The sequence below is a fragment of the Oncorhynchus mykiss genome, chromosome 12, assembly GCF_057628025.1.
Source record: "Oncorhynchus mykiss isolate SJ-2025 chromosome 12, ASM5762802v1, whole genome shotgun sequence".
NCBI lineage: Eukaryota > Metazoa > Chordata > Actinopteri > Salmoniformes > Salmonidae > Oncorhynchus > Oncorhynchus mykiss.
This window is the reverse complement of record NC_143033.1, coordinates 75,018,179-75,041,287: the sequence shown is the minus strand read 5'-3', so window position 1 is coordinate 75,041,287 and position 23,109 is coordinate 75,018,179. Positions and strand designations below refer to the sequence as shown.

Genomic DNA, 23,109 nt, shown 5'->3' with positions numbered 1-23,109 from the left:
ATAAATTCTTATTTACAATGATGGGCCAACTGTGCACCGACCGCCCTATGGGACTCCCATTCATGGGCGGATGTGATACAGCCTGGATTCGAACCAGGTACTATAGTGACGCCTCTTGCACTGAGATGCAGTGCCTTGGACCGCTGCACCACTCGGGAGCCAAATAATACTTATGAGACGGGTGGGTATCTAATACTTTTTATTTAAGTGAGATTAAACATAACTACAATAGTTAATGGTCCTGTATCCACATCCTTCACCTAGTTCCAATGTTCTTTCTCAAAGATCAGATAAAGCATTTGTTCCTCTTATTATTTAAGACTTGCCAAAAAAATAAGGTTATGACAATATCTTATGTTGACACAATAATAAGAACTTGTGAGGAACCAATTAACAGTTCCACAGAGAAGACAAAAAATAATGCATTGAATAACAAAACGTATTGCCCCAGAGCTCTTTAATATAACTCAGTTCTAATTGGGAGACTCCATTTTGTTACACAGCCTCATTCATGTACTTTAATTACATGTAAAACATGCAATTTGCACATCCGTAAAACCTTCAAAATTGGGGGGGAAAAATTAATTCTTCATCAGATCAAATAATGAAAAACTTTACTAACATAATCTTATGCTTTAGACATGGAATCAATGTATACTGTTGAATAAGAGGACAATAAATCATTGGGTATATTATTGAAAAAGATACATCAGAATATTCTTGAATATTACATACACAGAAAAATATTAAATATAATTTTCTTCAAATCTACATTAAGTAAACACTGAACCAACATTGCAGCTCAATTCAAACTGAAACATTGTCAGAGGCATTAACACAGAGCACATTTAATTTCTACCTGAAATAAAATATTACAGGATAATTACTTCATAATTGCACTAATGACTGTGTGGCATTGTAGCATGTTTCTTTGGTACGTTCACCATTGGTCAGGTGGAGTGTTATATCAGCCATAAATCATTAATTATTTACATTTGATCAAACTTCCTCTTGATAGATTGCTCGGCTCTTGCGTAGAAACTGAAGTAGCTTTTCACAGTACTGCAACTAAGATTCGATTGAAGCGAGGAATCTGAAGTCCTTTGCATGAATATCAACACAACAAGCTAGCAAGCCCAGTTGCACAAGTGTGGTCAGTAGGATGATTAATACTTACATTGTACTTCCCAACAAATCATTGAATAGCATGCTGCTACTACATTTACTTCAATATATATTGGTTTGCCTGTCTTTATCAGAAATGAGGCTTTGCCCTGATTAGAATCTTTCTAAACATTTACGCTAGTCATTTTAAACACAAAAGGTTATATTGCCAACACCGGGCTGCGGCAAGGAAACCTATCGTCTCTGTGTGGCAACATCTTCAATCAGCTTAATTAGTGGATTCTTACATTCTTAAATGTGTCTGCCTGCAATAAGACACTACATTATACCTCAACATAGGCGAATGATCCTCCAAGAAGTGTAGGTAAGAATTCCCTCATATGGTAAAGGCAGTGAGCTACAAAATAACACAGAAAGGTCCAGCTTTTCAACAAAATGTTCCCTATATATCAATTATGAAATCAATATTTTCCTCTCCTCATACAGCAAGGCAGCAGTACACATTCTTCAAAGCACTCTTCCACTTCCCAATGAGCTCCTTTGACTGATCAACCTCTGACATCCCTAGTGAGGATGCACGTACGGTATAATATATCTCGAGCTGCAGACCACATCCATTCATTGAAATCAGTGATATAGTGGTAAAAAAAAAAAAAAAAAAGAGGGTAAACTGATAGCTGGGTAGCAGAGACTTCAATGCATTTTTCCGCAAAAGATGGATAAACTGTCCCACAAAGAAAAAAGTGAGTAAACTACATTTAAACTACATTTACTCACCACTGATTGATACTTAAGGCACAGTTTGTAGTGTCTTTCAAGGTTTTATGAAAACAGTTCACCATCAGTCCCTTCTGAGACTTTGACTGTCTCTTGGCTTGCAAAGCAGCATATTCGTCGCTCGTTGAGAGAGAAGGGGACATGGGTGTCTACTTGGGTGTAAGAGGAGGGGATTGCATTTCATCGACACCGAAGAGACACCCAAGCTTCTGCTGGAGATCATTCCACACGGCACCCATCTAGTTATCGAACAAACAAAGTAGTCTGTTACAGTGAAAGCATCCTCTGGCCAACAAGACAATCATCTTATAATTGTGTATCTATTAAAGATTAGAATCCACACTCACACACACACACACAGCAACCTATGAACTGTGTGCTCCACTACTTCAACTCAATCCTTAGAAATCCATGCCTGACACTATATTTCCAGGTGAGTCTCACCTCTTGGTGACCTTGGACCTGTGAGTTGACGAAGGCTCCCAGGATGTGAGAGGTGATGGGCAGGTATGTGAAGATGAGCTGAGTCTCTTGGTGAAGGCAGAACAGGGAGAAGTAGTTCCGCAGTTCCATGGTCTGAATGGCGTTCTCCTGCTGTTGGGGGAGGATACAAACCATTACTTCACAAACCACAACCATATGATGGTTATCAAGAGGAACAGCCTCATTGATCATAAGACTATGCTGTCATGGCCTTGTCTGTAGAAGTCAGTGTTGAAAAACATGACATATGAGATCCATTCTAAGGGCTGAAATACCCAAATGTCAAATGCAATATCGTCCTAAAATGGTTTAGTATGAGAAATGTGGTAGGATATACAAGGACATCAATCCTTATACCAGGGTATCAATCAACTCCCCAATGATGGCATATAGGAAAATGCTGTTCCCTCCTTCATCTCAATGTCAGAGAGGACAGTCTCTCCGAAGGAGGGAGGGTGGGTTGGCCTGTGATGTCAGGATAATGAAGATTAAATAATGTCAACAGTGTTGATTTGACATGTGACAACCCTGAGTAAATGAGGAAGGAAGAGCGTTTTCAAGCACACTGAGTGAGTGAGTGAGTGAGTGAGAGAGTGAGAGATAGAGAAGGAGGTAGAATGAATGACAAAGAGGAACCTGCACAATGCGAGACTCCAGTTGCTCCACTGACACCTGCTCTTTGGGCTGCACTGTGGCACTCATCATCTGCCTCTTCATCATACCGTACTTCTGCAGCGCTCTCTGGTGCTCGTGCAATACTCCCTTCTCATGCCGCTCACACAGATCCTATGGGATACAACAACACACACACACTGGGTAAGAAATGACTAAATAACTACCCTATTTTTTAAAACATTATAGTCATTTAACAGACACTCTTGTCCAGCGCGGCTTACAGTAAGTAGTGAGTACATACTTTTTCGTACTGGTCCCCCGTGGGAATCGAACCCACGACCCTGGCGTTGCAAGCACCATGCTCTACCAACTGAGCCACATGGGTCAAATATGTTTTGCTAACACTCTAAATTAAGTTGCTGTTATACCTGTGTAGTACATTTGTAATAATACTGGTAACATTGCATTAACATGATTCATAGTTCTTCAGTAACTGCATATTTTACATTTCTCAAACTCACTCTGTATGATTGCAGCAAATCCAAGAATAGATTCAGTTTTTCCACAACATCGTCCTCTTCTCTCCTCCCCTTAAGATATCAATGAATGAATTATGTTTTGCATGCAGGTAGTTTGGCAATAGCACTGTAGAGCAGGTGGTACGTATACAGTGAGCTGGATTGTACCTGCTGAGCACCTTTGTCGGCTAGCAGAGCAAACTCCACGGAAAGGCCTTTCAGAGACTGACGGAGAATGCCCCAGGTGCTTTGGGATGAGGCCAGAGAGGGAATGGGTGAACTGTCGGAGCCCAGTGTACTGCAACAGAAAGCATAACTAGAGAAGCTGGACCAGTACGGTGTCTTGGCTGACAAAAACGATTTGAAGTGAAACCCGGAAAAGGAAAAGAAAACAAATCCTTTACAATTGCCAACATTTTCTTCCCCAAAACTGTTGTATGGGTGGGCTAGCTAGCATAATACATTTCCTTGGGCCAAAACACTTGCGTAGAGAGGGGCGATAGAGAAAGAGAGCTTTATGCCCTTAAATGCTGAGTTCTGTACCTGAGCTCCCTTCCAAACATTAGCAAATCAGTGGCGTTTTCCTTGGAGCGCTCGGCCATCTTCTCTGCCCGGTCCCGCAGCTTGTGAAAGCTGTTGTGGATATTCCTGATCAGTTCTCTGCTTGATGAAAACTGGGCCTGGATATCAGCTGGGAGATAATCCTACAGCACAGATGTACCAAGACTCACACTGCTGCGTCTCAGTAGGATATCAAATAGTCATTTGATGCACTATTTCATAATAGAAACAATACAAACCTTTGCCAGAGTTGCCATTGTATTAGTCATGAATTCATCTCCCATTTTCTTGCAAGCATCACGCATTTTCACTTGAACATCCTGAGAGTAAGAGAGAGTAAAGTTGTGTGAGCAGTACGGTCATTATCCATGGCAAGCCCAATGTGAACTTGGCATAGACAACTAGCAGAGATGAACCAAGGTGGTCTTTTCAGTAGCAGAGACGTACCGAGCCGTTGAAGGTGAGAAAGGTCTTGACCAGTTCGTCCTCAGAGAAGAAGGGGTGTCGTGCCACTAGGTTGATGAACCGGCCCAGAGCACGCCGCCTTCCCTCTATAAAGTCCCTCTCAGACATGGAGGTCAGGACTGTAGACAGACAGAGGTCAGTTAAAGAGCCAGCATATTCAGTTGTTCTGCTTCCGTAAACAGAAGATATCATACCGTTTTATGTAATACATTCAGGGTTGGCTCTTGAAGTAACTCATCAACCTGGATTACTTTTTTAAAAGTGTAATCGGATTGCTTACATTCTTAAAAACAGCTAATTGCTTGACGGGATTACTTCATCTATCTATTCATCTATCTATTGATTTGATTTGATATACTTCATCTTGATAAAACTTTTGTCATCATTGCTGTCATTTAGCGTACCATCAGCACTTCTCACATGCTCTCAGAGATTCTATTATTCTGCTGATCACCCATTAAGGGTGGATGGCTTCTTATGTGGTTGAATGAATTGGTAAGGCTTCCAAAACATTGACACCTGGCTCACTGGTCAATGCAAAATCATCTGGACTACAGAGTTCCTGCTTGCTGCTTTGAAGCAGTGCAGTTTCAAACTCTCTTTCCTTTATGAAATGCTTTCTGATTGCACAATATTTCAAAATGTAGGCCTAATCATGGGAAAAACACTATTGAATGCCACCAATGTTGATACGGTTTAAAAGAAAAAGGGTCTAAGCTTTCTGGTCTGAATTGTATTTAATATCCAACAAAGAGCACTCAAGGTGGGTGTATAGGCATATAGATTAAATGTACTGTTAAGATATACATTTACATCAATAATACGCTATATTTTGAGTTAGTGATCTAGCTAACCACTTCCTCAGCTGGTGAATTAGTCCCAAATAAACTAGCCTCAAAATGTAAATTAGTGCCCAAAAAGATGTAGACAAATGTATATCTATTGAACAAAAAAAATATAACAATTCTGTAACCCTATTTTCATAGTAAAATAATAACAATTGCCTAGTTGCCAAACCCCAAATCCTTGACAATCACCAGTTGAGGTTGCAATTCAAAATAGCTGGAATCATGCAGTTGTACTTGAACATGATGTTAGAATAAACCATGTATTTCTTGAATCATACCGTGTTAGTAGTCTAGTACACCTCTGAATAAAAAAAACGCTGAATTGCTTTATAAGACGATAAGGCTACCATTGTGGTGCAACCAAATCATGGGCTGGTGCTAACAAGTGACAATGTTAGTATGGAGCCCTGTGACTATGCTCTTACACATAGAATATAACATGAATTATAGGATCTTTAACCTATGCTCTCACCCCATTTGGAAATAATCATGTTACTAAATTAAAGAATACTATATTATTCAAATATGTCTGGATGCTAGAATTGAAAGTAATGCAAAAGTAATCGAAAATGTAATTGGATTAGGTTACTTATTTGGAGTAATTCAAATGATTATTTACCATGTAACTGTAATCAGTAACGGATTACATTTTTCAAGTTATCCGCCCAACCCTGAATAAAGTAATAACAATGGTATCTAATAATGGTAATATGAAGACAGAGTTCATGTCTGCTGTGGGAACACAGGTGAAGTTGGATTAATAGAATTGGAGTTTCTTTGGAGCAGCGGGACCCCCAGCTCTGATGCAGAGTGGAATACTATTACTTACAGATCAAAGCCTCACTCTCCTCCTAATAATCAAACGTTCTGACTGACATCCTCCATTTACCTCCTTTCAGCATTCTCTTAGGCGGCAGTGCAGGCACCATTCTGTAGGCAAACCTCTGCAGCAAGAGCTCGTGGAAGACATCGAAATCAGTGTACCGCCGGTAAACAGAGATCTTAAAATGCTGAAAAAGTTCAAACAAATATTATTTGTGAATAACAGAGATGTGCAAAATAACATAATGCTTTGGGTTGTGAATTCAACAAATATATTGACAATGGATGTGTTTGTCATGGGTTGGCTTTAGTTCATACTGTTTGGGAATGCTCACTGCACAGAAACAACACCAACTCTGTTCAGTTTAGGCATCCAGTGTAAACGATGCAATGTACTGTATGTATACATGAATTCTTAGGTGGACCCTTACCAACAAGCATTAAAGCCATTCGTTTCACCAAGCCAAAAATGCAGAAATAATTGAGGAGCCAGGAACATATCCAGAGGGAATTACAGGCTTTTTGGAGTTATGATCAAAATTCCTATACAAAAATATGTTGCTTGTAATGCACAAATGTGACCTATTTGAAGTAACAAGGTATATACATGGTAAAGTCTGTGCTTGACCTTTTCTATGAATAATTTCCTTGACTGTTCTTCTAACAAAGGCCATTTATGTTACTCTCGTATGTAATTAAATGCAGCCTTCACCTGGCTGGTGATCTGGTACTCCACGTGTTTGAGGAACAGACCCTTTTTTTCAGGAATTAGCTCCACCTGGACTGTCTCCCTGGCAAGCAGCTTGCCCAGGGTCTGGGGCACCGTGAGGGGGCTCTCCTGAGTTGGCTGCATCCTCAGAGTCTGGAGAACCTTGAACTCGCCAAGTTGGGGCTTAGGGAACTCTGTCAAATCAAACATGAGTAACCAATGCTCTCATCTACTAATTTCTCTAGAAGGCAATCAGCACATCTATGCTCACAGACAAAGTGTACACATCCAGCTCTATTGAACTAATAGACATAATTTATGATTTCCTGTAGTGCAGGTTTGAATATTTAAAAAAAATCCTACACACATCCAAGTTGTGTGGGAAAAGCAAGCATGTTCCAGTGTACATTTGACATTTCACCTTAGTTGCCCTCTGATCCCTCAGACACTTGAAATCTCCCACACATTTTTTTGGCTACTTTTATTTAATCAAGGGAGCCCAATTGAGAACAGTGTCTCATTTGCAATGGTGCCTGAGGACACACTTGCGTGAATTCATTTACCAACCGAGTTTTAAACTGCCCTATCGGCACCAGGGAATCCAGGTGAAAATTGTTTGTAAGGTATTCCAGAACTGTGGTGCGTTAAAACTAAAGGCGAATTTACCAAACTTTGTGGAACCGGGACCTCAAGAGTTAAGAAAACCTCGGAGCGGGATCGGTATCTCATATTGAAATATTTCAACAGGGAAGTGAGGTATGTTGGAATCTTGTGGAGCAGAGCTTTGTAAACAAGGAGTAATAAAGTAATCTACAGGATTTTCGTGAGGTCCAGCCAACCTTCTGATACATGATGCAGTGATGAGTACTAAACCTGTCAGTGAAGCGCGCTACGGCAGATAGCATCCAACGGTTTAAGACTAGTGGCTTGCTGCAGTCTGGTAAAAGTATTTGCCCCCTTTCAGATTTTCTCAATTTGTGGCATATTTTTGATACTGAATGTTATCAGATCTTCAACCAAAACCTAATATTAGATAAAGGGAACCTGAGTTTACAAATAACAAAAAAAGTTATACTTATTTTATTAATTTAATTCACACAATTATGCAACACCCAATTCCCCTGCGTGAAAAAATGAATTGCCCCTTACACTCAATAGCTAGTGCCACCTTTAGCTGCAATGACTGCAACCAAATACTTCCTGTTGTTGTTGATCAGTATCTCACATCGCCTGAGGCAGAAAAGCATCCCCAAACCATCACACTACCACACTACCACCACCATGCTTAACCGTTGTCATGAGGTTCTTACTGTGGAATGCAGTGTTTGGTTTTCGTCAGCATATGTTATCCAAGTTTGCCAAAAAGCCCCCGGAGACACCTGGATAATCATCAAGACTCTTGGAAGAATGTTCTATGATTGATTCAAAAGTGTAACTTTTTGGACAACATGCCTGAGTATGCCTGACGAAAACCAAAAACTGCATTCCACAGTAGGAACCTCATACCAATGGTCAAGCATGGTGGTGGTGGTGTGATGGTTTGACGATGCTTTGCTGCCTCAGGACCTGTACGACATCCCTTAATAGAAGGAACCATGAATTGTGCTCTGTATCAGATTATTCTACAGGAGAATGTTAGGCCATCCGTCTGTATGCTGAAGCTGAAGCACAGCTGGGTAATGCATCAAGACAATGATCCAAAACACACAATTAAGTCTACATGGCTAAAAAGCAATACATTTTAAGTTTTGGAATGGCCTAGTCAAAGTCCAGACCTCATCCTAATTGAGATGTTGTGGCAGGACTTGAAACAAGCAGTTCATGCTTGAAAACCCAGAAATGTTGCTGAGTTACAACAGTTCTTCATGAAAGAGTGGTCCAAAATTCCTCCACAGTGACTGATAAACAACTACACGAAGTGTTTGGTTGGAGTCATTGCAGTTAAAAGGTGGCACAACCAGTTATTGAGTGTAAGGGGGCAACTACTTTTTTACACAGGGGCATTGGGTGTGGCATAACTTTATTTATGAAATAAATGTAATAAGTATGTAATTGTTGTGTTATTTGTTCACTCAGGTTCCCTTTATCTAATATTAGGATTTGGTTGAAGATCTGATAACATTCAGTATCAAAAATATGCAAAAGTAAAGAAAATTAGAAAGGGGTAAAAATACTTTTTCACGGCACTATATATATACATAGTAAAGAGCACAGGTCCCAATACCAACGCCTGCGGTACACCTTTTGTAATATTGAGGAAACTAGACTTGACACCATTAGAAAGCACACATGACTCTCCCTAAACTCAAATGTCTCTTAAGTCTTTCAAACAATTATGGTGGTGTGATTCATGTGATCCTGAATGTAACCCTCCTTGACATTCCACAGAGATATGAGCAGAGTTAATAGTCCTCCTACCACAACCAAGAAACCAGCTCTACCATAGCTCAGCAGAGAAAACGTGACATCAATTTCACAGAAAGCGGTCAGCTGCCATATTGGCAGCACTTGAAATAACACAGAGGGCCCTAAATAATCATATGAGCTTTGGAACAGAGCTCTAACTCAGGGCTGTGTTCGGAGTAATGGCTACCTCTGAAAAACAAAAGACGACCACTCCTCTCCAACTTAAGTACACTGTAACACTCAAAAACCTAGCCGCAGAATGTGAAAGTAAATTGATTCATACAATCAAGAAATACAAGTGTACTTAAGAGAGAGGGAAGAGTTCTTCCTGTAACTTTCATTATGATTTTCACAGAGCTGTTCCAGAGGAATAAAAAATGGCAGGGAAAGGTCTTTTACAGAGACATGGGAAGGGAGCTGGTGGATTCCCGGACGCAATGCCCAGAGGTTAGAGGAAACCGGCCAACAAATACAACACACTCTGATAAAACTAGGACCAGCTTTTAAGCACAGCACACTTGCTTCTTTTGTGTGCAAATTCAATGTGTACTTTAGCTTGTCACATGCATATTCAACTTCACACAAGAAATATATAGTGAACTGAACTTTCTCACACAAGCTGTTCATAGGGGTCACAAAGGTTTTTGACCTTAGATACTAAACAGCCAAGCTACTCATTAAGCTACACATTTACTGCTATGTCCTCCCTTGAAAACAACTAGTTCAAAGGCTTACCTTGTATGCAGTTCTCTAAGAGTTTCGGGCTTGGTTGCTTTCCTTGCTGAGCAAGCGCGATCAACGCCAGTGCTTTATATAGGGACAACTTGCTTAAGAATCCATCAGTGTAGTCAACATGCTCAGCAATCTGAAAAAGACAAGGACATTACAGGACTCTCTTAACAGGTCATTGCTCAATCCAAGGTATAAATTCAGCAGTGGTTGACGAGAAAATGCAGAACACACTTTAGTAATGATTTCATACACACTTTAGGAATGATACAAAAGAAACATCAAACTGAACCATGTGGTCTCAGCTGAAATACATCAATGAAGCGTTTCCATGGATAACGTGTGACACGTTGTATTTTTCATGTCCCATGTGCTCTTGAATAACACAACTTTTAAACGCCATCCCCTCAAATACCATCACTTTCCAGTAAGCTTTACTGAAGCAAATACCACTAATTAAATGGCAGCAAGGAGATAGTTAGCAAAAACCGCCCTTTCTAATAACTGGTGTTGGAACTAGTATTGTAATTACCCCCTTAGTACTTAGTGGTAAAAAAAATATAGGCTTGAGAGGGTCTTTGAATGGTTTGTATCAAAGAGCGCTAGATGTTTTTCAAGACTTTTCTGTTTAGTGTCTACTTCCTATTCTGCAGAATGTCTTGTTCACTTTTCTTGGAGTTCCAAGAAGGGAAGAGGATAGAAAACCCATAGGTCTAATACATAACAAACCAGCCTGTGCTTCTGTTTCATAACAACAAAAACTTGAGCCTAAAAAAAAAAAAAACACAAACAGCCAGAACTCCCTTTCCACATTTGGCAGCCATTCTAAATCATAGATGTGACAACAAAGTAAAGAAAACATTGTGTTCACCTGGCCCTGCACAGCACTGGGGAGATCTGTTCTGCTGAGCAACCTCTGGAAGACCTCCACCTGCACTCGTTCCTCTATCTTACTCCGGATGGCCTCATAGACCTCCCTGTAGTATGGAGGCACTGATCCTGACAGAGGAGGTGCACAAACCATTAGGCATGGATTTATGTGGATGAAGACATTTTTATTAACTGCATGACTTGTGGTTAAACATCATGGCAAGATCAATTTCATTTAACATACACAAAATCAAATGTATTGGTCGCGTACATATATTTTGCAAATGTTATCGCAGGTGCAACGAAATGCTTGTTTATAGCTCCAACAGTGCAGTAAAACCTAACAATACAGAAACACACACACTCCAAAAGAAATATCAGAATGAGCAATGTCAGAGTCCGACTATATATAGATATTTTACACATTGTACAAAACATTAAGAACACCTGCTCTATCCATGACAGACTGACCAGGTGAATCCAGGTGAAAGCTATGATCCACTTAAAATCCATGTAGAGGAGACAGGTTAAAGAAGGATTTTCAAGCCTTGAGACATGGATTGTGTATGTGTACCATTCAGAGGGTGAATGAGCAAGACAAAATATTTAAGTGCCTTTGAACAGGGTGTGGTAGTAGGTGTCAGGCACACCAGTTTGTGTCGAGAACTGCAAAGCTGCTGGGTTTTTCACGCTCAACAGTTTCCGTGTGTACCAAGAATGGTCCACCAGCCAAAGGACATCCAGTCAACTTGACACAACTGTGGGAAGCATTGGAGTCAACATGGGTCAGCATCAACATGGGCCAGAAGGTGTTCCTAATGTTTGGTATAGTCAGTGTATATTTATATAATGGTGTGAAACTATGGACAGTATATGAATAGAAAAGGTGTGTACAGCAGTAGTTATATAAGATGAGCCTTGACTAGAATACAGTATATACATACGAAGTGGGTAAAACAGTATGTAAACATAATTAAAGTGGCCAGTGTTCAATGACTATGTACACAGGGCAGCAGTCTCTAAGGTGCAGGTAGGGCTGAATTCTGGGCTTATAAAATGATACCTAGGCTAAAAAATAAGCCTTCAACATAGGAGCCACTAATAATATAATTATTTTATCAAAATAGATTAACCTGCATTTTTGCAAAATCACTGATCTGGCTTTCAAATAAGTCTACGAAAATGCTATTTTTGTTATAATTTTTACCAGAACCATGCACATCCACTAATAATGACCAACTTCTCGTTACGGGCATTATAGAAAAATAAAGGTGTAAAATGTAACTTTTTGGGCAAAACAGCATGTTCACATAGAAATGTGCGTTATAGATCTGACATTCATGGAAAGCAAGTCTAAGAAGCGGTAGATCTATTTTATTTGCGCTATTTCTATGCTTCCTGTACTTAAGTTTTGTTTTTGCGTTTTTGTACATCAGCTTCAAAACAGCTGAACATACAATATTTTTCTTATGGAAAATATATTTCACAGTGGTTAGATGGTACAATGATGCTCTCCACTATATTTGCTTGTTTTGTCACAAACTGAAATTAGGCAAACTATTCAAATTTTAGTAACCAGGAAATGGCTGAGTGATTTCTGCATAGTGCATCTTTAACACAGATCTCATAAACAATCTCAAGCACCAGCCCACCTGCTAGTGAGTAGCCAGATAATCTTTCTATTTAAAGTCTAGCCAACTTGGATCTACAGTGCATTTTGTTGTGTTACAGCCTTAATTTAAAATGTATTAAATTTAGATTTTGTGTCACTGGTCCACACACACACACAGTACCCTATAAAGTCAAATTGTAATTTTGTTTTTAGAAATGTTTACTGGTTAAAAATGAAAGGCTGAAATGTCTTGAGTGAATAAGAATTCAAACCCTGTTAATGCAAGCCTAAATAGGTTCAGGAGTAAAGATTTGCTTAACAAGTTACATAATAAGTTGCATGGATTTACTCTGTGTGCAATGATAGTGTTTAACATGAGTTTTGAATGACTACCTCATCTCTGTACCCCACACACTCTGTAAGGTCCCTCAGTCGAGCACTTAATTTCAAACACAGATTCCACCACAAAGACCAGGGAGGTTTCCCAATGTTTCTCAAAGAAGGGCACCTATTGGTAGATGGGTAAAAAAAAAGCAGACATTTAATATTCCTTTGAGCATGGTGAAGTTATTAAATACACTTTCGATGGTGTGTCAATACACCCAGTCACTACAAAGATACAGGTGTCCTTCCTAACTCAGTTGCCAGGGAGGAAGGAAACTGCTCAGGGATTTCACAATGAGGCCAATGGTGATTTTAAAACAGTTACAGAGTTTAATGTCTGTGATAGGACAAAACTGAGGATGGATCAACAACAATGTAGTTACTCGACAATACTAACCTAAATGAGAGTTAAAAGAAGGAAGCCTGTACTGAAAAAAAATATTAAAAAACTTGCATCCTATTTACAATAAGGCACTAAAGTATAACTGCAAAGAATGTGGCAAAGAAACAAACTTTATGTCCTGAAATACAAAACAATGTCTAAGGCACCACTCCAGAATCTCCCATAAGTGTTCAATTGGGTTGAGATCTGGTGACTGAGACAACCATGGCATATGGTTTACATCGTTTTCATGCCCATCAAACCATTCAGTGGCCAATCATGCTCTGTGGGATGGGTAGCCAAAATAATGGCTTGCCCAGCATTTTTATACATGACCCTAAGCATGATAGGATGTTAATTGCTTAATTAACTCAGGAACCACCTGCTTTCAATATACTTTGTATCCCTCATTTCCATTATATGTAATTTTCATAATGAAAAAAAAATTACTATCGACAACTTTCCTATGGTAGTCTGGGTACCAACTAACTTTCCACTCCTGTCATTTGCCAAGAGGCTGGTAAAAATAGTAAGAAGAAGCAAGACGGAATCCTCTGCTCTCCCCACACCCAATGTTATGTTTACAATGACATGTATTAAGTCAGAATACCTAACGTTAGAATGTTTCTAATTAAATGTATGAATTAAATTAATGCTTTTCTATTAGTCTAATTTGCATAAATATTGTGATTGGATGATAACTGTGAGGGTTATCGAATCAGGATCAAATCTTAATGATAGACTGTTCATATGAAGAGTGCCTAAAGTCTCTTAGGCAAATGACAGGAGAGGCATGTAGTGGAATATAATAGCTAAATAGAAGACAACCAGGTTAGTCCTATGCTATGGAACGTTGAATACGTGAGTTGGACAGGTCATAGAAATATAATCTAGATTGTAATCCTATGGGACAGTAACATCCAAACCAGGTGAGAACATAACAATGAGCAGACCAATGCAACGGTATAGCAGCCTACCCTACTGTATAAAAAAACGAGTTTATCTGTCAAATCACCCTTAATTACACCTATATGTTCTTGTCTATTACTGTTCTGTACTGTTATGTACATTTTACGTGGACCTCAGGAAGAGTAGTTGCTGCATGTGCAGTAGCTAATGGGGAACCTAATAAACTAAACACCCTTGCTAAACTTGTAATCTAATGCTCAGATGAGTAGCCTGCATTTTACAATTCGCAGTAAACCTACTATATTACTGTTGATCTTAAATTGACAGGTTGTATAGTTACATCACGAATCGTAGGCTGCACTATTTAGCTCTGAACAGTTCACACCGCGTTCTCTTAGTCTGAATTCAATGAACAAACATACCCCCCCCCGAAAAAAGAACATTACTTCGCCTGTCGCCACGTGGAACGTTTACAAAAAGTCGAAAACATATTCTTAAATCTAACATAAAGATGTGGAACATAACATGTATTTAGCAAATTACCTTCATTGAGCTCGCTTGCCATAGTTCAGATTGTCATGTGAGCACGACAGCACCTCCATGTGATTTCCTGAAGAAAAAACCTCGAATAATTTCCTATTTCTTAAAGTTGTAGTGAACTTTGGACTTTTGCCAGATTTCAGACCTTATGCAGCAGTACTGTATATGTCCAAACATTATTGTAGGCACTAGACAAGATATGGATTACTGCAAACTGGATATTAGGAATCGCAGGTGAACAAGTGTTATTGTATATGGGCCCTCCCCCACAAAGGCTTGAAACACCTCAAATATGCCTCTGCCCTAGAATATAATTGCATTCCCATTCTCAGTCCAATTTTGGAAACCGAGCAATTATGACATAGCCTAACCGCAGTGGTGTAAAGTACTTAAGTAAAAATACTTTAGAGTACTAGTTAAGTAGTTTTTTGGGATATATGTACTTTACTATACTATTTATACTGTTGACTATTTTTACTTCACTACATTCCTAAAGAAAATGTTGTACTTTTTACTCCATACATTTTCTCTGGCATCCAAAAGTACTAGTTACAATTTGAATGCTTAGCAGTCCAGGAGAAAAGTGTGTGAATTTGACCTATCAAGAGAAAGTCCCTGGTCATCCCTACTGCCTCTGATCTGGTGGACTCACTAAACATAAATGCTTCCTTTGTAAATTATGTCTCAGTGTTGGAGTGTGCCCCTGGCTGTCAAAAAATAATAATAAAAAGGAAATTGTGCCGTCTGGTTTGCTAAATATAAGTAATTTGATCTATAGCATTTACTTTTATTTTGTACTTTTACTCAAGTAGTATTTTACTGGGTTACTTTCACTTTTACTTGAGTCATGTTATATTAAGGTAGCTTTACTCAAGTATGACAATCGAGTACTTTTTCCACCTCTGCCTAACCATAACTTGATTTGAAAAAAACTCTAGCCAAATAAATCAAAGAACATCTCTTTGAGGACCAGTGCACCAAATCTATTTATTGGATATTGATATACAAATGTGTATATAATTACATTGGGTTCAGATGGTCTACAAGTCTATTTTGGGTTCAGATGGTCTAAAAGTTTGAAGGCTGATTTGTCTCCTCCAATAGATCCCGAAGGAGTGAAAAAAACAGTCAAGTAATTAGCAGGACCCTAAATTGATAATTACAAAAATGTTGTTATTGTACAGTATGTGTCATAATGAGTTCCTGGATAGAGCCCAATAGTTTGTTCATTTATCCCTTTACGCAGCAGGTCGACTTGATAACTCGCTCTTACTCAAAATATGCCTGGGTGTGTGTAGCTTCACCATCTCGCCACCAGAGGCCACTACACACAAATAATTTGCAACGAGACAGCGGCGCTGCGTGAGGAGTGGGGTTGTTGTGGGTGCGAGCGGGACTGCAAATCTGCATCGGATGGTGTCGAGGTTGCAGCGTCGTAGTCCCCTGAACAGTTCACCGAATTGTTGTTTATCTTTAGTGAATGAACGGGAATTGTCCACTTTAAACTACTTTGCAATACAGTAAAAGACTTGGTCGCAATCAAGGCATTTAGGAAAATTGAAGAAAAGACAAAGGGCGCAAATGGAACTGGAGCAACCACGGAAGGAGCACGGATATATTCGCTAAGCTAGTTAGCAAGCCAACTAGCCTGCTGCTAACTTGATACATTGGAACACGAGTAACAATCAACTGGCTATGACTGATAACGAGGAAAGGACAGTCAAATTATAATCCAGAATGAATTATTGAGAATCAAATCAAATGTTTTAGCTACGCATTTTTTCTTACGAAAGTATTTGAATGGATTGGATGCGTTCTGTAGAATTGCTCAACAACAATAGTTAGCCGGCTAGCTAGCTAAGGTTACTTGCATGTTGAGTTGGGAAGCTATCCCGTTAGCAAAATAACGTTACGTCATCTGTACAGTAGTTAACCAGACGGACAGGCAACTACAATAAGGTGGATGGACTGTCATCTGCGTGGGGGTGTTCGTGAAGTTAACGTTAGTTGACTGGGTAGCCTATTCCTCCTTCAGATTTTTTTGACACAGTTTAGTATTACACATGACAGAAGTGAACATGGTAGTGTTATATGACAGTGGATATAGTTAGCTACACGTTTGTTAGTACCGTAGGGAAGAAGTGACAACCGATATCTCAGGTACAGTTTAACGTTGGACCACAATGCATTAGGTCTGACGTTCTGCTTTAGGACATAGAAATCTCTTTGTTTTTGCTGGGCCGCTTGCTAACAATAACTTTATGACGCGGGCTCAGTCCATTATTTCATTTTTGACTGACCACACCGATCACAGTTTCCCTAAAGCGTCCACAGCCCTCATACCATGGCAGCGGTTGTCAACTACTCACCGCCGTGGTGGGTCAACCTGCTACACCGACTCCCTCATTTCAACCTTCAATTCGAACAGACGAGCAGCGATTTTCGCCCGGAGGACTCGTCATATCAACAGGTAACTTTATGACATACACTTACTTGAACTGTGTATGTGTGTCTTGTGAATCAGAAGCAATAAATGTCTGTCAAACATTATACCTTTGTAAACAAAGGAGTTGCCAGTGGGTTGCTGTTGTTTGATGTATGATAATATTCTGGGATGATGCAATTGATTGAGGATTTTGGGGAGTTTAACAAATGGGGCAGGCATCAGCACAGACCAATGCAATGTTATACCCCGGTGCATTGACAATTCCTATTAAACTTGTTTGGTGCAGAGCCTTTGCAAGAATACTCAAGACTCCTTATTAACTGTGGTTCCCTAGGCGTGGTACAGTACATAGACCTAGTCCCTACTGAGACTGGAGGGGTGACTGACAACTACTTTTGCAGGCTATATTTCTCAAACTGTTGTCAGGTTGATTTCCCATTGCAGAAACAGCCACTGTTACCTTCTGACAAGACATGACATGTATGGATTTGAGGGATGGGTGGAGGTGGATTAAAGACAGTGGTCTTTAAACCGAGTTATAACAGGGATCCCATATTTCATAAATTGCAGCATAATCATAGCTATTCAGCTAGGTCTGGTTCTCCTAATTTAGTTTGTGTGAGGGGGAGCATAATGCCCATTTACTGTGTGGCTGTTATGGCTTTGGCCTGTGCAACAGCAAACAAACTATGGACATTTTAAGTTAGCTAAAATGGGGATTTCCAAAATGAGCTTGTCTGCCTCCAAAGTGTATGGAGGAGGATGAGATTAACAGATGGCTTCCCCTTCCCTGTCAGCTGCTGTGGGTATCACAACGACAGTTGTCACAACAGGCTCAAAAAAAGGGCTGTGTCTCCTGGCACTGTGTGTGACTGTCTGTTGAGTGCTCAGGGAGAAGGGAAAGGGAGATTGCCAGAGCTGCTCATTCACAGCTTCTAGGACCAAGATAACCTGTCAGTTATCAAACTTAATACTGGGCCGTGGGCCTGCTGACCCAACACTTCATCCAGCCTACACGTCTCAAGATAACCCCAGATTAAGTCATGCTGATGGAATTGAATTTACTATCCCCGACCTACAGAAGTTATTTCTCAAATTTCTTGAGATGACTCTGTCCTAACCAAAGGAAGCTGTGGGCCATGTCAGTGTGAATGCGACTCAGTCATGTCTGTAATGTGCCATGTGTTCGCTGATGATTAGTCTGTTAGGCATTATTTGCATTCTTTTCTGCATTCTTGTCACACTGTAACTCTGTTCCTCAGGAGACAGAGCCCGGCATCAATAGGTCATTAAGAGCTTGATATATGACCTTTGACCTTAGGTTGTGATCCCCAAGGTCATCTGGCTGCCCAATTTTGACATTTTAGTCACTTAGCAAACGCTCTTATCCAGAGTGACTTAAAGTTCATCTTAAAGAAGAATTTCACTATTTAGAACCATAATCTGTATTTTTTTTTATGTAAATGGAATGTTAATGAAGGTTGAGATTGCCTGCAATGACAACAAGCTCAGTCCGATGATGCTGTGACAACACCGCCCCAGACCATGGCGGACCCTCCACCTCCAAATCGATATCGCTCCAGAGTACAGGTCTCGGTGTAACGCTCATTCCTTTGACGATAAACGCGAATCCAACCATCACCCCTGGTGAGACAAAACCGCGACTCGTCAGTGAAGAGCACTTTTTGCCAGTACTGTCTGGTCCAGCGAAGGTGGTTTGTGCCCATAGGCGACGTTGTTGCCGGTGATATCTGGTAGGCCTGTTGTAAGGCAGGTCCTCACAAGCCCTCAGTCCAGCCTCTCTCAGCCTATTGCAGACAGTCTGAGCACTGATGGAGGGATTGTGCGTTCCCTGTGTAACTCTGGCAGTTGTTTCCATCCTGTACCTGTTCCGCAGGTGTGATGTTCGGATGTACCGACCCTGTGCAGGTGTTGTTGCACGTGGTCTGCCACTGCGAGGATGATCAGCTGTCCGTCCTGTCTCCCTGTAGCGGCGTCTCACAGTACGGGCATTGCAATTTATTGCCCTGGCCACTTCTGCAGTCCTCATACCTCCTCCTACCTGCCTAAGGCACGTTCACACTGATGAGCAGGAACCCTGGGCATCTTTCTTTTGTTGTTTTTCCAGAGTCAACAGAAAGGCCTCTTTTTAGTTTCCTAAGTTTTCATAACTGTGACCTTAATTGCCTACTGTCTGTAAGCTGTTAGTATCTTAACGACCGTTCCACAGGTGCATGTTGATTAATTGTTTATGGTTCATTGAACAAGCATGGAAAACAGTGTTTAACCTCTCTAGGGTAGGTGAGACGGTAGCGTCCCACCTCTTCAACAGCCAGTGAAACTGCAGGGCGCCAAATTCAAAACGACAGAAATCCCATAATTAAAATTCCTCAAACATACATGTATTTTACGCCATTCTAAAGATACACTTGTTGTAAATCCAGCCACAGTGTCCAATTTCAAAAAGGCTTTACGACGAAAGCAAACCAAACGATTATGTTAGGTGAGTGCCTATTCACAGAATAACACAGCCATTTTTCCAGCCAAAGAGAGGATTCACAAAATGCAGAAATATAGATAAAAATGAATCACTAACCTTTGATGATCTTCATCAGATGACACTCATAGGACTTCATGTTACAATATCCATGTACGTTTTGTTCGGTAAAGTTCATATTTATATCCAAAAATCTGAGTACATTTACCCCTTACGTTCAGAAGTTCCAAAACATCCTTTGATTTTGCAGAGAGCCACATCAATTTACAGGAATACTCAAATTAAACATTGCTAAAAGATACAACTGTTATGCATGGAATTTTAGATGCACTTCTCCTTAATGCAACCACTGTGTCAGATTTCAAAAAAGCTTTACGGAAAAAGCAAAAAAGAGTCTGCGCTCAGAGCCCAAATAAGACACAAATATATCCACCATATTATGCAGTCAACAAAATTCATAAATAGCATCATAAATCTTCACTTACCTTTGCTGATCTTCGTCGGAATGCACTCCCAGGAATCCCACTTCCACAAGAAATGTTTGTTTTGTTCGGTAATGTCCATTTATGTCCAAATAATTACTTTTGTTAGCGCATTTGGTAAACAAATCCAAAGTCACGAAGCGTGTTCACTAAAAGCAGACGAAATGTCAAATTTCCGTAACAGTCAGTAGAAACATGTCAAACGATGTATTGAATCAATCTTTAGGATCGTTTTAACATAAATCTTAAATCATGTTCCAACCGGAGAATTCCATTGTCTTCAGAAGTGCAATGGAACAGAGCTCCCTCATGTGAATGCGCATGGTCAGAGCATGGTCAGCTCATGGCAGATCTTACTCATTCCCTTCTCCTTCAGCCCCTCTTCACAGTAGAAGCATCAGACAAGGTTCTAAAGACTGTTGACATCTAGTGGAAGCCTTAGGAAGTGCAACATACCAATATCCCACTGTATCTTCAATAGGAGCTGAGTTGAAAATAGACCAACCTCAGATTTCCCATTTCCTGGTTGGATTTTTTTCTCATGTTTTTGCCTGTCATATGAGTTCTGTTATGCTCACAGACATCATTAAAACAGTTTTAGAAACTTGTTTTCTATCCAAATCTACTAATAATATGCATATTCTTGCTTTTATGGCTTTGTAGCAGGCCATTTACTCTGCATGCTTTTCATCCGGACGTGAAAATACTGCCACCTACCCCAAAGAAGTTAAACCCTTTCAATGAAGATCTGTGAAGTTATTTAATTATCTTTGAAAGACCGGGTCCTGAAAAAGGGACATTTCTTTTTTTGCTGAGTCTATAAGTGAAAGCATTATTGCTAAATGTTTTGATAAGCAGTGATCTGATAACTACATACAGTGGGGCAAAAAAGTATTTAGTCAGCCACCAATTGTGCAAGTTCTCCCACTTAAAAAGATGAGAGAGGCCTGTAATTTTCATCATAGGTACACTTCAACTATGACAGACAAAATGAGGGGAAAAAATCCAGAAAATCACATTGTAGGATTTTTAATGAATTTATTTGCAAATTATGGTGGAAAATAAGTATTTTCAAATGCCGGAAATTGGAAATTGTTCCCAAGGATGAACCAGACTTGTGGAGGTCTACAAAAACAATTCTCAGGTCTTGGCTGATTTCTTTTGATTTTTTTTCCCATGATGTCAAGCAATAAGGCACTGAGTTTGAAGGTAGGCCTTGAAATACATCCACAGGTACCACTTCAAATGACTCAAATGATGTCAATTAGTCTATCAGAAGCTTCTAAAGACATAACATAATTTTCTGGAATTTTCCAAGCTGTTTAAAGGCACAGTCAACTTAGTGTATGTAAACTTCTGATCTACTGGAATTGTGATACAGTGAAATAATCTCTGTAAACAATTGTTGGAAAAATGACTTGTGTCATGCACAAAGTAGATGTCCTAACCGACTTGCCAAAACTATAGTTTGTTAACAAGAAATTTGTGAAGTGGTTGAAAAACAAGTTTTAATGACTCTGACCTAAGTGTATGTAAACGTATGTATTTATATATTAATGTATGTATGTATGTATGTATGTATGTACATATCCTCCGTAGGAAATCGTATAGATACTACAATAGGCATGATCATTTAAGTTGACATTGCACATTGGGTGGACCGACGGCAATCTTTGTGGCACTAATTTGAAGTTAAAATTACAATTCACTTAAAATGTCAAAGGTGTTGCAGTGGTGTGAAGGGATAGGTCCATTGGTGGTTAAAAAAAAAATATTAAACAACAAATGACAAATCTAGAATTTAGAAAAGTTTGACAAACTTGTTTTGTAAGCTTTTAAACAATATCAAACTCAAGTATTTATATTTTCCAGTGAGGAATACATGGATCTCATGATATGGTGGGGTATGCAGAACTTTGAGTACCTCGATCTCCTGGATGTGTTGGCCTTCAGGTCCAAAAAGTCACTTTCTGACCACTTCTTCCATGGGCAAACAGGTATGGAAAGTTTAGTTTTGAATCAAAAGAGATGCTGTCAAAAAGTGATTGAATTTATATGGATTTACCCTAAGGTCATTTGCATGAACGAACTGCCCTCGCTATTGCCCACCACCAAGTCCCACTACCATAGATTTAGAGGTTACGCCAATGAGTGTGTAGTAGAAGATGAGTGAGTGCAGCAGCCCAGTGCAAGCGAGCTGCACAGCTGAAGATTGGGGAGGGGAGAACCATCCCCCTGCACTCTGCAGCATGGCACTTGTTCACAGGGTCAGAATTAATGGATATTCTCAGCTCATTTACTTGAGGGTTTCACTCAACCCTCACTGAAGAAAAATCCACTCTGTCCTTGATGCGCTGATCAGTGACCTTTTTCCCATTTTTCTCTTTTTAACGGCAAGTGCTAAGACTTTAGTGTTGAAGTGGATTTCAAAATGAGAGATAATTGGCAGTCTGTCGACAGGGTATGACAAAAGCCAGGATTTGTTTTACCCCCGCCTCAAGTGTCCACAAATTTTGAGTAGGCCTATGTTGCCAAGTACGCCAATTCTCCCCTTAACCTCTGATTTGGCCCACAAAGGAGATCTATAGGCCTAACCAGGCATATATTCAACATTTGTCCTGAGGCATACATACAGTCATCACACCTTTCATTCTGATATCTAATGATGTCTTAATGATGAAGACAGTCATCCACTTTCTTCATTGGTGCTTTATAGTTAGAAACGTTTTGGCAATAGTGAGAAACGAGTGAAGATTGCTGTCTGACAAAATCCTTCGCGTCAGAAGGCCAACATGGAGGGGGGTTGTCAAGAGGCATCTTTTGTAAATTGTGGACCAGAGCCAAGGTTTTCCGAGGTGGAAGAAGAGAGGTAGTCTATCAGTCTATTGCCATTTTGATGGACGGGAGTGGGACTGGAGCTCAGTTTGTT

At 39.9% G+C, this 23,109-nt stretch overlaps 2 protein-coding genes and 1 non-coding gene across 8 annotated transcripts in view; 1 reads left to right on the top strand and 2 right to left on the bottom strand.

Annotated features, from left to right (window-relative positions):
- Positions 1–182: 182 nt before the first annotated feature.
- LOC110538233 (sorting nexin-8) lies at positions 183–15,420 on the bottom strand. Of its 4 annotated transcripts, XM_090193310.1 has the most exons (14): positions 14,759–15,420; positions 12,934–13,048; positions 10,930–11,057; positions 10,065–10,194; positions 6,927–7,117; positions 6,282–6,402; positions 4,527–4,663; positions 4,319–4,399; positions 4,062–4,222; positions 3,687–3,816; positions 3,522–3,590; positions 3,022–3,171; positions 2,347–2,496; positions 183–2,141 (listed from the first exon to the last, which is right to left on the bottom strand). In XM_090193310.1, exons 5-14 carry the CDS (start codon positions 7,065–7,067, stop codon positions 2,052–2,054), a joined length of 1,230 nt encoding a protein of 409 aa, XP_090049436.1. In that variant the 5' UTR covers positions 7,068–7,117; positions 10,065–10,194; positions 10,930–11,057; positions 12,934–13,048; positions 14,759–15,420; the 3' UTR covers positions 183–2,051. The 4 variants fall into 4 exon arrangements, with proteins under 4 accessions (XP_090049436.1, XP_036794189.2, XP_090049437.1 ...); XM_036938294.2 differs by lacking the exon at positions 12,934–13,048 and having other exon boundaries at positions 14,759–14,876; XM_090193311.1 differs by lacking the exon at positions 3,522–3,590 and having other exon boundaries at positions 14,759–14,875.
- On the bottom strand, positions 3,312–3,386 carry trnaa-ugc (transfer RNA alanine (anticodon UGC)). Its single transcript has one exon. It is a non-coding gene; the product is annotated as a tRNA-Ala (tRNA).
- A 673-nt stretch (positions 15,421–16,093) lies between the features above and the next one.
- The window catches only part of ttyh3a (tweety family member 3a), a 58,132-nt gene continuing 51,116 nt past the window's right edge, over positions 16,094–23,109 (top strand). For all 3 annotated transcript variants that reach the window (XM_021624923.3, XM_090193308.1, XM_090193307.1), the window contains exon 1: positions 16,094–17,225. In XM_021624923.3, coding sequence (XP_021480598.1) covers positions 17,100–17,225 — 126 coding nt within the window. In that variant the 5' untranslated portion in view covers positions 16,094–17,099. The remainder of the gene's footprint in view (positions 17,226–23,109) is intronic.

What these genes read in the sequence shown, in the direction of transcription:
- LOC110538233 (XM_036938294.2), bottom strand. Translation starts at nt 14,780, where the DNA reads ATGGCAAGCGAGCTCAATGAAG. An exon ending in CCAGTGCTGTGCAGGGCCAG is followed by an intron (nt 10,195 to 10,929) that starts GTGAACACAATG and finishes TGTCTTTTTCAG; the next exon opens with ATTGCTGAGCATGTTGACTA. An exon ending in AGGTCCAAGGTCACCAAGAG is followed by an intron (nt 2,142 to 2,346) that starts GTGAGACTCACC and finishes TTCGATAACTAG; the next exon opens with ATGGGTGCCGTGTGGAATGA.